Source organism: Anomaloglossus baeobatrachus, chromosome 2, assembly GCF_048569485.1.
Source record: "Anomaloglossus baeobatrachus isolate aAnoBae1 chromosome 2, aAnoBae1.hap1, whole genome shotgun sequence".
Taxonomy (NCBI): domain Eukaryota; kingdom Metazoa; phylum Chordata; class Amphibia; order Anura; family Aromobatidae; genus Anomaloglossus; species Anomaloglossus baeobatrachus.
The window spans coordinates 85,124,094-85,137,850 of record NC_134354.1 but is presented as its reverse complement, the minus strand read 5'-3'; the positions used below and the strand labels follow the sequence as shown (position 1 = coordinate 85,137,850).

At 45.6% G+C, this 13,757-nt stretch overlaps 1 protein-coding gene across 1 annotated transcript in view; it reads right to left on the bottom strand.

Annotated features, from left to right (window-relative positions):
- Window positions 1-204: 204 nt before the first annotated feature.
- Window positions 205-13,757, bottom strand: part of LOC142290976 (NACHT, LRR and PYD domains-containing protein 3-like) — a 59,482-nt gene continuing 45,929 nt past the window's right edge. The window contains exons 8-10 of the mRNA XM_075335133.1: window positions 8,886-9,056; window positions 7,349-7,519; window positions 205-3,169 (exon numbers count right to left, since the gene is read on the bottom strand). Coding sequence (XP_075191248.1) covers window positions 3,082-3,169; window positions 7,349-7,519; window positions 8,886-9,056 — 430 coding nt within the window. The 3' untranslated portion in view covers window positions 205-3,081. The remainder of the gene's footprint in view (window positions 3,170-7,348; window positions 7,520-8,885; window positions 9,057-13,757) is intronic.

Below are 13,757 nucleotides of genomic sequence, written 5' to 3'. Positions count from 1 at the left end.
CTCCGCCCGCGACACTACCATTTTGAGCTACTCAAATCTTTTAAAACATTTGTTATTCCATTTTGGGGAGACAGGCAAAGCAGAATTGGTAATTCTGTAAATGGTTTTAATTTTTACAGCATTCATATTAAATATTAAGGTTGTTATAGATAAGACAATACAAATTGTATGTGAATTTTTACATCAAATAATTTTTATTGCAAAATGGTCAAAATGACAGAGATACAATTAACAAAAGTCTTCAATCCACAATTCCCTAGACTTCAACAAGTTTAAAAATAATATTAAGCTTGGACTGAAATGTGGTGTACAAGAACAACTGTCACCAAGTCTGGCAATTTATGGCCTTTTAATATTTATGAGGTAAGAAGTAAAAAGTACACACACAAGTATAACGACAGACAATATATACACAGTTTCATAATGAAGGCACTTATGGAGAAATTTAAGATTCTTGGTAAAGTCTTCACAACACTCTGTCTTCAGTGAGTAACTGACTGTTTAAACCAAGGTCGTTTGGTGCACCCTTGGCAAAGCCAAACATTTAAGTATATCTTGACCCTTGCTTGTTTTCCATCTATCCCTGCCTCTTGTTTGATAAATAGCTCTGCCAATAAGAAGGTGGGAAAGTGCAGGAGGTAAAGGAGCACTTTGGAAAAGTTGAAACTTATGGTTTCAATGTAGCAACGATTTGTGTTCAGATTATTCGCAATGAATTCCAAAGTATTAGTCTGGTATTCATCACGAATAACAAGCCTAATGCAAGTCAATTGGAAACCTGAGTATTTTTCATGAAGATTTCACAGAATAATGCTTGGGTTCCCCAGTGACTTGTATTCCTTATTCGTGACTAATACTGGAATAATACTTTGGGATTTGTTACAAATAACACAAACATGAATAGTTACTATTCGCTCATCACTAAATGTAAACTATATACATAGTGCTGGCGTTATTCAACTTACCGATATGTGCATTCTCCAGTTTCCAGTGCCATCTCCTCTGTACCAAGTGGCCCACACTGAGACTAAGCAGATTTCAGACTTTTTAACCTGCAATTTTACATGTAATGCGGGCGTCACACGAGACAATCTATCGTGCGATGTGTCGTCGGGGTCATGGTTTTCGTGACGCACATCCGGCATCGTTCACGACGTCGTCTCGTGTGACACCTACGTGCGACTCCAAATCAGTTATAAATCGTGGATCATGTTGTTTAATCTTATTTGCGCAGGTTGTTCATCGTTCCTGGGGCAGCACACGTTGCTCCGTGTGACACCCCGGGAACGATGAACACAGCTTACCTGCGTCCCGCGGCACCCGCCGGCTATACGGAAGGAAGGAGGTGGGCGGGATGTTTATGTCCCGCTCATCTCCGCCCCTCCGCTTCTATTGGCCGGCGGCTGTGTGACGTCGCTGTGACGCCGAACTTCCCTCCCCCTTCAGGAAGAGGATGTTCGCCGCCCTCAGCGAGGTTGCTCAGCAGGTAAGTACGTGTGACGGTGGTTTAACGACTTTGTGCGACACGGGCAACGATTTGCCCGTGACGCACAAACGACGGGGGCGGGTACGATCGCTTGTGCAATAGATCGTACCGTGTGAAGCCCGCATAAGACGTGAAATAAAGCCATGAGAAGAGGTTTGTATCTGGTGATGGAGCTCTTGACCTCAGCTCTCCACACACACACACACACACACACACACACACACACACACACACACACACACACACACACACTTGAGGCCAGGTATATTACATAGCTGGTATCTGTGTCTAACAGCCACGGTGTGAGCCGAGTTCTGTTCACAGGTGTTAACCATTTAAAATACTGCTTTCAATCTTTGACAACAGCATTTAAATGGATATGGGCTGGTGCTCAATCACACTGGCTTCCATCAGCCCCCTTCAACTTGATTGCTGGGGTCAAAGGGGTTACTATGACAGTTTTGGGTCTGCTGAAGACCCCTGTCACTGTTGTCTCAGTAGTGCTGTGAAGCGCAGCCTTATTGCTCGCGTATACATTGGTCGAGTGCTATCTAATGTTTTATGAGATAGCACTCGGACCAATGTTATTCCATGGGGCAGCTGAAGCCCCTAAACATATTATACAAATGTTGGCCGAATCCATCAATATCAAAGGGCACAGCTGGTAGTATAAAGTGTATGTGGCCCTAGTGCCTCTTCACCGACAACTGACTGCTGATAAGAGTCTGGAAGCGGCTCCATCACAGAGAACACAGGAGCAATCGGCAGAGCGAGCGCCTGTGTAAGGAGGAGTCAGGAGATGAAGCTATTGGCCAAATGACCGGCCAATGCTTCCTTCAACCGACAGATGTCTGTTGTGCAATGAACGCAAATCACTTACTCTATGTTTACCTATCACAGCCTTCATGGCATTCACACTGTATGTAAGCAGTGGGATTTACCCCATAGAATAAATGCCACCTCAAAGTAATTTGAAGCAATGTGCTGATAGTCAGGCTACCAGGAGATCTAGCCAGCTTTTTATTTTTTTAACTGATTAGGCAATAACACTCTTATATGATAAAAACAATCTTTAAGCCTCCAAATGGCCCGAAATACAATCTTTGACCTTTAATTTAGTACGTCTTAGCATTCCATCTAAGTATGTTCAGAAGTGAGAGAGGCAAGTTGTATATAGACGTAAAGGCACCAAATTAACAGCTGCCACATTTTCTACTGACCACAGTGAAGAATCCCTCAATCCTGGCCAGTAATCCTGAAGTCTGTCTGTCATAAGACAATCTTCCCTTGTCATCATTGGCATATGACACCCTCACCGGGCTTTAGATGCAGAGCTGTAAAAAGGTGCACACATCAGAATTAAGGCCCTTACTGACCGCCACGAGCGATGACTTGCTTTTTAATTTCACGTACTGATTTCCAATTATTTTTTATTTTATTATTTCTCAACCACCCTTTTAAGTAAAAGGACTTTGAAGTTCATGAAGTTCATTACATAAAAGGTTGCAGAATAGGTTTGTAAAAATTTGGGGTTCAGTTGTCCGTAAAAAATTACAAAGGAGGTTGTCAAAAATAGATAGATAGATATGATATTTTTAGTAACGGATCTTCAGATTTGGTTTGCGTCTTTCCAGTGTCTTTATTCTGTCCTTCTCCTCTTCAGACAATCCATTGTCCCACATCCTAGAATAAAACAGAACCCCAGAATTAGTCACTTTGTATTGTGAGTATTTTCTCATATATTTCAGATCAGTCAATGAACTGGTCGTCCAGAGGATGAGGTCTGTATAATGTTATGTTTGTTCTTCTGAAATGATAACTCTGGGGGACATAATATAATTACACCAGTGTCCTGACACTTCTATAACCACTTCTGACAGTCGCCACTGGTGTCTGGTGATCAGTGGTGTGGCTTTCCATTATTCTTCCTGACACTTCTGTAAAGGATGCTGGTGATAAGTAGTGAGGAGAACAACAGCTGTTTTATCTGCCCAATCCCCCCCTGGACTTTGCATGGAGGGAAATCCACAGTGAACACCCGCAAACATGGACACACTGTGGATTTCAATTCTGCAGTCGATCAATTTGCGTTGCAGATTTTCTCCAAAGTAATACAACCATTAAAAAAAACATAAAACACTGTAAGCTGTTGACTTTGCTATTTGAAGAAGGAAGCCATATTCTTCTAATTCTGGACCACCCCCTTTAAAGGGAACCCGACTGGAGGCTCATGGTGTCGGAACCATGGCTGACAGGAATCAGGCATGGGCTATGTTATTATAACCATTAATATTTGCCTATGAAACATTTACGTCATTTCAGAAAAAACACACTTTGAAAAGTTGGACAGTAATCATGCATCTTGAATGACTAATTCAGGGGCGCACATACCATTGGTGCAACCTGTGCAACTGCACCAGGCTCAAGAACCGAGGTGGCCCATTTTCTCCTCCAAAACAGGTGGAATTATGCATTTTGATGAGCTCTTGGGCTGCAAGGGGCCCATACATTGTTCTTGCACAGGGGCCCTTTTCTGTTTGTGTACGCCAGTGGACTAATCCAAAAGGCTGATTCGGTGCAACTTCTCCCTAACCCCCTCAACTACAATGTCAGGTATCTTCTTATGCATGTGATAAAGACGAGAGGAAAGGTTGGGGAGATCCTACCAGCGACCGGCCTCTAGTCATCTTTACAAACTATGATTTCTCTGAAACGATGCAACATTTGAGGGTAAAACAGGAACAGCTACAATGACACAGTGTCCGATTCATGCCACCCACAATCCGAGCTGCATGGATCTCCAGTAAGGGTCCCTTTAATCCTGTCTAGTTATTGTCATCTGTTATCCCAGAGTCCTAGAGAGGAATCTATTACTGGCAGACTCCATCCTCCTTCATGTAGTGTTTTTGCTGTGTTTTTGTTCCAATATTTGATGATATTGTGTCTATGGTTCTACTATATATTGTGCAGTGGTTCCTAAGGATCCCCATACCTGCTGCAACAATGACAATTAGCATCTAGATGTGTGACAAACAGAAGGATCCACCTCTGTGTCCTATTAGCACCAATACCCCAGTGATGACATTTTCATGCCATTTACACAGCACTGGACCAATGGACAGTAAGTAAAGCTCCTTTTTTCCTTTATAACTAACTGAACATAGTAAAAAGGTTTCTGACAAGAGGACAACACCTTTAACATGTCTTTTAACAGTAAAAAAATATTTTATTCATCACCCCTTAAAAAAACCCCACTGTATGTATGCACTGCGGGGAATGTCTATTTCTAATGAATATTTGTTGTGGGATTCTTCTACTAAGTAAAATGAGGAAGTCAAAACCTTCCAAAAACCCCAATTATTGAGGATTTAGCATTAGCAATGGATTGATTACCAGTGAATCCACAATTTTCTTATTTTAACCCACTATTCTCACCTCTACAGGAGCTTCAGAGGCTTCCTTGACAGTTCTCATGCCAGTCATTGCATAATCAAGCTTCCTGTGATCATCTCTCACCCCATAGTCGTAAAAATAAGCAGCTTTGTAATATACTGTATCCTATTACAAAAATCTGCTTCTTTCTCCACCAGGACTGATCTTTCAATCTTAAAGGGGTGGTTCACCCATATTTTTTATTGTCTAGATCGATATTATATTGAGAAACAATGTTACTCTCAAATACCTTGTGTTGTCAATAGTGCCTGTGAGAGGCGCTATTGCAGACCGCTGCTCCCCGTCCAGTGATGTACCCGTCCAATGCTGCCTCGTCACATCCGTGCAGCCGGCTACAGTCTTCCAGACTCTGAGCTGTGAGCGGTGTTTCACTGCTGTCACAGCCCATTTGCTCCCCCCTCCTCCTCCCTCCTAGCACGGCGCGTCTCCTGCTCCCCCCTCCCTCCTCTCTCCTCGCAGAACGCTGCAAGCAAGAGATGTGCTGTGAGGGAGGAGGGAGGAGGAGTAGGGAGCAGATGGGCTCAGAATGCAGCCGGCTGCACGGATATGACGAGGCAGCATTGGACGGGTATGTCACTGGACGGGGAGCAGCGGTCTGCAATAGCGCCTCTCACAGGCACTATTGACAACACAAGGTATTTGAGAGAAACATTGTTTCTCAATATAATATCGATCTAGACAATAAAAAATATGGGTGAACCACCCCTTTAAAAAGGTTATTGACTACTTTTACATTGATGGCCTTTCCTTAGCATAGGTCATCAATGTCTGATCAGCCCAGATCCGACTCCCCGCACCCTGCCGATTAGTTGTTCTTGGTGCCAGCAGCTGCAGCAGGCAGCCGGAAATGCTTAGTTCCGGAGCTGCCCCGTCTTCTGATGCTAGCTGTGGCCGGGTACTGCACATCCGCTTCCTATTGATTTGAATGGGAGGTGGATGTGCAGTACCTGGCCACGTTATCAGAAGATGCGGCAGCTCCAGAACTGAGCATTTCTGGCTGCCTGCTGTCGCCGCTGGTTCAGAGTACAGCTGTTCGGCAGGGGTGTCGGAAGTTGGACCCCGGCTGATCAGACATTAATGACCTACTCTAAGAATAGGCCATTAATGAAAAAGTTGTGGATAACCTCTTTAATATTAATTTCAATTCATGGGTAAAATCTGTCTTCAGTGACTACAGACTTTTTACCATTACTGAGAAAGAAGATTACAGAACATCCTTATAAAGTTCTATAGAGAACTGTCACTCATGTCGCTTCTATACATTTCACCTGAAAAATACGGTATCCCCAATAAGTTTCAAACTTTCTGATAACACTGAATATGTGGCACCCCAGTGGTCATGGGAGCCACAGTGGCGCTGTTTTCCTCATCGGGAGCAATGCTATGCCTGGAAGCAGTGAGAAGGATCTCTATGTCAGGTAAAACTACACACACAACACTTCCCAACTCAGGCCAGAAGGGGGAGCTCAAGTCCTGGTTGGGGCGAGCTTCCCTGAGGATTCTGGGACTGGGGAGGGGTTAGAGTCTGACACACAGGGAACAGGAAGTGAAACATCAGAACAGAGGTGGTGAAGAAGGAGACCGGTCGCTGTAGAGAGCTTTCCGTGAGCTTTCTGGGACCGAGCGCAGAAAGATCAGGACACCAGGGCCCTCGACTGTCGGGTGCTAACGGCACAGCAGTAAAGACCGGAGACTGGGAGATTCTATATACCCCGGTCCATTAGAGACTCCCACGGTGAAGTAACATGATAGAGCCCAGGGCCGCAGGAATCCAAGCGGGCCCCACAACTGGCTCGCATTGCCCGCCAAAGGGGCCAGATGTACTGTCAGTATGACGAGGGACGCTGTGCGGCTTCAAGCCACAGCGACCCACACACCAAGCGCATAAGGAAGGCCTACAAACTATCAGGCAGAGAGAGACTCCACACTGCTCCCTGGCTGACCAGGTCACACTGACCAGTAAAGGTAAAGGAAACAACCAGTTTTTGTCATCCAGTTACTGTCGGCGCCCTCAGTCCTGCACCCCAACGTATACTACTACTCCCACCATCCTCCTCGTGCCCGCTCCACCTGTGGGGAGCAATAACACCCGAGTTGCATCAGCATCTGCCCCAGCAAGGAACCCTGCAGCGGCGGCTAATCCCTGGCCACATACTACAGGTGGCGTCACGAGACAAACCTCTTCAATCAACTCCCATAATCCCTATCCATCATCCATCCCTCCTTCCATCCCTTTTATCATACACCTCGGGGCCACGAAGGTGTGCAGGGCCACCCGTGACATCCTAGACCAGACATCACCGGCCCAGTGTCGAGTATTTAACCCCTGCCCTCGTGGGTGCTACACATACAATAATAGGATAGTAATAAGAATAGTGATAGATACTTAACCTCCACTTCATGACTCACCGTAATTCCTCTATACTGGAGTCCGGACTGGACAGAGCTGCCACCAAGTCACTGAAGTGAGGACCAGACAAATGGTTACCAGACAGGCCAAGTGTCTTCAGGGACTGGTTGTTCCTTATTAGAGATGCCAACTGTGTGCAGGAAGAGTCTTTTAGATCATTCCTAGCTAAACTGAAAGAATAAAAAAAATGAGATGTGAGTGACGAGTCCACAGAACGTTAGTATAAAATCTGTAGTGAATGTGAAGGAAGAAGAGGGAAACTCTCCCCACACATCACACCAGTGTGAAGATGCTCACTCCATCTTGCAGCGTCTCAGAAAAAAGCTCCTTCAGACTGTGGAGACATCTGGAAGAATGATTGTCTGGAGAAGAAAGGTGAGCACTACCATGAGTCCTGTGTCATGCCAGCAGAAAAGCATTATGACTTGTGAGACTATTCATGTGTGGGGCTTTTCATCCATGGATGGGGCTCACTAACAATTTTACATAAGAACACTGCCATGAATAACGAATAGGATCTAATCATCCTCCAAGAATAACTTCTTTGAACGATTCAGGTTCAGTTTGGTGACTGATGACTAATGCTTTCTCCAGAATGCAGAGCGACACATCACAAGACAAAAGTGATAGGTGGCTTGGGAAACAAAACATTGAAATTTGGGGTCAATGGCCACATCTCAATTCTAGTATGAATCTGTAGTCAATCTTCAAAAAGTGGATGAAGAAACAAAAACAGAAACATTTTGAAAATCTCCAAGCACTGCTTAGACAAGAATGATTTGTTATAAGTCAGAATTTGTCCCACAAACCGATATCCAGCTGCTAGTAGAAGGGCAGAAGTCTTGAAAAATAAGAGTCAATGCTGTAAATATTGAGCCTTTGCATAAACCTGATGTATTTGTCAATGAAAGTTCATAAATGTATGAAATGCTGATAATTTTACTCATAGAAACATCTGACTAAAAGATGTAAAAACACTGAAGCAGCAAAGTTTGTGAAATCCAAAATTTGTGTCAATCTCAAAACGAGCAGTTGCAGAGATCAGAGAGGAGAGCAGGGCTCCGTGCCATTACATGCCTCACACAAAAGAAAGCCTATTTGGGGGAGTGTACTTTTTCCTCCTACATAACGCTTTCTGCTTATGATTGGGCAAAGTTTTACAGGGGAAAAGTACACGCCCCCCAGAGATGTATCTCTGCTAATGTCCCCTTAGTGGAAGGGTTAATTAGAATCTAACCTTTACAAGCTTTATTCTGCAGACACTTTTTCATGATGGGGCCGGTGTAACATGTTAAAACTGGTGAAATAACCACTTTTGATGACATTTTTTCTAAAGCAGTGAAGAAACGAAGAAACATTTTTGTTGTGTTTTTTTTAAATTAGAGTGAAGACAGTCAGACGTTGTTAGAAATGTCACATAAGAAGATGCAGTCAGCAGCTTTATAATAATGGTAGAGTATAAAATAGAAGAAAACTCATATATAATTTGTTCCCTCCTCCCCTTGTCTCAAACCTGTATCCATCTCTTATACTCACTGTAATGTCTCTATCCTGCAGTCTGGACTGGACAGCGCCTCCATCAGATCACTGAAATTAGGACCGGATAGACGGTTACCAGACAGACCAATTATCTTCAGGGACTGGTTGTTCCTTATTAAAGATGCCAACTGGGTGCAGAAAACTTCTGGTAGATCATTACCATTCACACTGTGAAAAAAAAAAATGAGACGTGAAATCCACATGCCTTTAGCATCAAATTTGTGGATGTTAATGTGATGTAAATGTGAAAAGAAAATGTTAATAAAATCCGTAAATGTCATCATTAGAAGCCCCTTGTGTGTGGTGGATGTCATGCAGCCAACCTCCTCTCCAATGTTTTCTGGAAAATTGTACCACAATTTTTGGACAGCCTAAATTTTTTGTAGACATATAGTCCACCACAAAATCAGTCTTGTAGGCTCATATGACACATTGTATAACTAAATCAGCATTAGGTCAGGTTCAGGCGAGTGTATGCAAAATCATTGGTACCGGAAAAACAGACTTTTACATGAACAATTTAATAAAGATCAAATATAATTTTTGTACCTTAATAATTGTAATGGATTCATGAAAAACGCATGACATGTGGATAGTAACCTGCATTTGTTCCAATTTGTTGTGCTGCTAAGAGCAGTTCTACTATTTCATATGTGAGGCCGTTTGGCACATTTTAAAAAATATTTTAGCGTAGGACTACCCCAATAGAGATTTGCCGTGGAGTGGCGGGGTAGCTCAAGAAATTGCAATTTTTTTCCCAAAAATCTCAAAATTATAATAAGTACAGTTGGAATTTTTAGTAGTGTAGTGCACATTTAGTGCTAGCTTTTTTGGTTTTTTTTTCATTGAATTGGTCGGTGGCTGACCCCCACCTTGCTATGCACCCCAATTTGGCATGTATTCTACCTGTCTAGATTTTGGCGGTTGGTGACTGTTCACATTCAGTCATCAGGCTTTGTCCACAGGCTATTTACTTCATGCAGCATTTGCTTGGACCTGTCCCGCCCACAGCCATGATTCAGTCATGGGTACGGGATTGAAATAGACCAGGTGAGTGCTGCTAAGAGCAGTTCTACTATTTCATATGTGAGGCCGTTTGGCACATTTTATAAAAATATTTTAGTGTTAGGACTACCCCAATAGAGATTTGCCATGAAGTGGCTAGGTAGCTCAAGCAATTGCAATTTTTTTCCCAAAAATCTCAAATTTATAATAAGTACAGTTGGAATTTTTAGTGCTGTAGGGCACATTTAGTGCTAGCTTTTTTGTTTTTTCTTGATATGACACATTGTATAACTAAATCAGGTTCAGACAGGTGTATGCAAAATCATTGGTACCGGAAAAACAGACTTTTACATGAACAATTTGATAAAGATCAAATATAATTTTTGTACCTTAATAATTGTAATGGATTCATGAAAAACGCATGACATGTGGATAGTAACATGTATTTGTTCCAATTTGTGGTGCATTCATTGACTTATGGGGGAGTTTGATATAGAATACCCAACAAAGTAGCATATGCTGCGATTCATCACATTGACTTGCATTGGTCCTTCACCTGTCTGTTTGATACCCATTTTGCATATGTGCCGCCCCCGTGGCAGCAGCCGGGCTGCTCAGATCTAGGTTCTTAGTGGCTCAAGGGTCTCCAGACCCAGGGGTCGTGCGGCCTTTCAAATGAAGGAGGATATTCACAGGGGATTATAGAGTTCGTGACGCCACCCTTGGTGCATGGTAACTGGGGTGAATACCACCGTTGCTGTTGGGGAGTACCTGGGGCAATGAAGGGTGCAACCAGGTGTTATGACCCTCCACGGGTAGGGGGGATGCCTCGGGACTCGGTGTGGGGGGAAAGGCCGTGGGATGCAGTGGTCACTTGCATACTCACTCAGTCCATTAAGCAGACACCGGCAACTGGATAAACCAAATCTCTGGACACCACTGCCGCTGAGGGGAGCTAGTTCGGGTCCCGTCCCCAATGGTGCTGCCTGGTGATCCGTGACCTGACTCCTGGCACTAAGTTTACTTCTCTGGTGGTCCCAGTAGTATGAAACTTGCCGGGTCCCGCTCCCCACTCTGGCTAAGTGTGGGAGCTTGCTCTCAGGGCTCACGCTTGGGATTTTCTGGACCGTTTTGAGTGGAAAATTTTATGCCTCTCGTTGCACTAGTGCCCCAATTATGGAGCGGTTGGGAACGAATCTTGAAGGCTCCGTTCCCTCGGGTAAATTATCGGGTTGCCTGAAGCTACTCCCCGACCTAGGGTCCACGTACCCCGTCGTGCCTTAGTCCCAGCCCGGTGATGGTGCAAGGCCGCCGGCTGTCCTGCTCGATAGATCCGAGCCCCTTTCCACAATCCCCTGCGACCGGGGGTCCACACCTTTAGGCCCAGATCACCATCTGCCACCTAAACAGTTTTCTTACAGGAGTCCCCGCTCCCAACCTCCTCAGAGCTCCTTACAGCTCGAGGGCTACTTCCAGACTCTCCAACCACTAAACACCAACTGCCTACACTGCTCACCTCCCCTCCTTGACCCCCCAGGTGGGCGACTCTATTCCACTCAAGCCGTCCACTGGTGTGTCTGGTGGGTGTGGTGCAGGGTGTATCTAGGATTTTGATTAGCTGATGTAGGCAACACCATTTCTTAGGAACCCATAACCAAGAGGGAGGTGGATACTGCACGAGAGGGCAGATTGTGCGATACCCTGTGACAACCTGATAGTCCAGGGGCGTCACACATACAGATAGCACATGCACATCTAAAACGCTCGTCTGAACTAGCTGTTGCTTACCCCAGCCGCAGCACTATCTCTACAGTATCCGGATTGAGTAGCTGCCTGTTAGTTGAATTATTATTTCAAGGAACAGATTATGTAATATTCACATTTTGGTAGCAAATAGTGATGAGTGAGTGTACTCGCCACTGCTCGATACTTGATAAAGCATTGGGGGGCTCAAGTACTCGATCAAGCTTGAGTTCCCTACATGAGTCACCATCCCGCATGTTTTACTTCTTTTAATCAGCCAATTAACATGCGGGGATTGCTTGCCGTACACAGCAATGTTGTAGCCATGATGTACTGGCATTACTGTGATTGGTTAGCTGAATTGAGCCTTCGGGTCTTATATAAGGCCTGGTGACGGGATGGTAAGCCCTCTGTACTCTGCAATCAGGTTATGGAGAGATGTTGTAGGAGGGAGAACTGAATGTAGAGCAAGCAAATAGGCAGTTTTGAATTGGAATTGCAGTAATTGAATTCCACTACTGCACCATTAAAACAAAAGTGCTTTTCAGATGGTAGAGGAGGGATAGTTTACAATTAGAGGCATATAGCCAGGATTTATTGCCTTACACTCCCTCTACTTATAGCTCTGTTGCAACCAAAACCGTCCTTTTCAGCGCTGTAGAAGGTAGGTGAATAGTGCCCTCTCCTACGAAGATGGTGTAAATAGGTATTGCAAGTGTAAAGTAAAGATAATATCTAGCAGAGCCGAACGGGCACACCGTTCGGCTCCACCTGGCAGTCACCGCTGGTGTAGTTTTATATATTGTAAATATTGTGTATAATATGTACTGGTCCTGTACCGCCCCTCGCTCGGCTGCGGCTGCTGAGCGACTTGGATCCGGGCTCAGGTGTGTGTCGGTGGCTCGAGCGCCTCCGGACCGGGGGTCACGTTGCTCTGTAAAGGGGGTGGTTGTTTTGGTGATCGGGTGGGTGCGTGGCCGGAGCCGTAGTGGAGATTGTTCTTGACGCCACCCACGGGTCGCGGTAATTGTTGGCACCGCCGCTGCTGGTGATGGTGGGGGCTCCCGAGTGCGGTGTTGTGGCGCAGATAGGTGTTGACCCCTCCGTGGGTATGGGATGTGAGACCCGGGGCCCATTGGTGGGGTGCTGAGGCAGCCACAGGGATGCAGGGCAGGGTGGCGCAGCGCGGCCCTGTGCCTGAGGGCACTGGTGTACCCACTCAGAGGAAAACACACCAGAGTCACTGGTAAACCAAAAACGGGATGGTGGTCGGTGCCCGCAGCCGGCTGCGTGGTTCCCCCTACTCGGGTTGGTGGTGTCGTCTTTTCCCTGCACCTCTGTAGACTGTGTGACTACTTATGTCTCAACAACAGTAGTCCGCTCCCTGACTTGTAGAGGCCGGAGGAGCCCTCTTGCACGCAGGCGCTGGCCCGTGGGATCTTGGTGCCTGGGCGGTGGCTTCCTATCCCCTTCGGTGGACTGTTGCCTTCTTTCGGGACTTTGGGTGGGAATGGACCTTTAATCCAAGCCGCAATCAGTTGATTTGACTCGGTCCAGTTGCTTCTGGGCTGTGTACAGGGTCTGAGTACCCTTTCACTGGTGCTCCGGTTTTGGTTTGACTCGCCGATTCGGTACTGGCGGGCTACTACCCTGCCCCGGTGCCTTGATGGTTCCGCCAGTTCTACTACCGGTCTCCTGCGGACGGCCACCACCGTTTGTCTCCTGGCCACAGGGTCCCTAGGCTCCCACCTAGGCCCTGACAGATTTACTTCTCAGCTCACTTCTTTACCTCCTCTCCTTTCCTCTCCCTAACACAATCTGTTTGTTTTTCCCCGCCCCTGCCCGTCAATCCTCTTCAGTGGGCGTGGCCAACCGCCTGACCCCGCCCCCGGGTGTGGATGTCTGGGACAGATAGGGGTGACTCAGGGTTTTTATTGATGGGTGGAACGTTTTTGGGGTACAGGTGTTGTGCAGGGGCCCCTCTGTGACTCCCTGGCTAGTCCAGGGCGTCACAGTCCCTCGTGCTATGTTTGGTAGAGGATATAGTACAGGGCCAGGTATAGATGTAAGACTAGGTATAATATTAGTAACAGATAGATAGTCTTAGTGGGAACTAGGGAA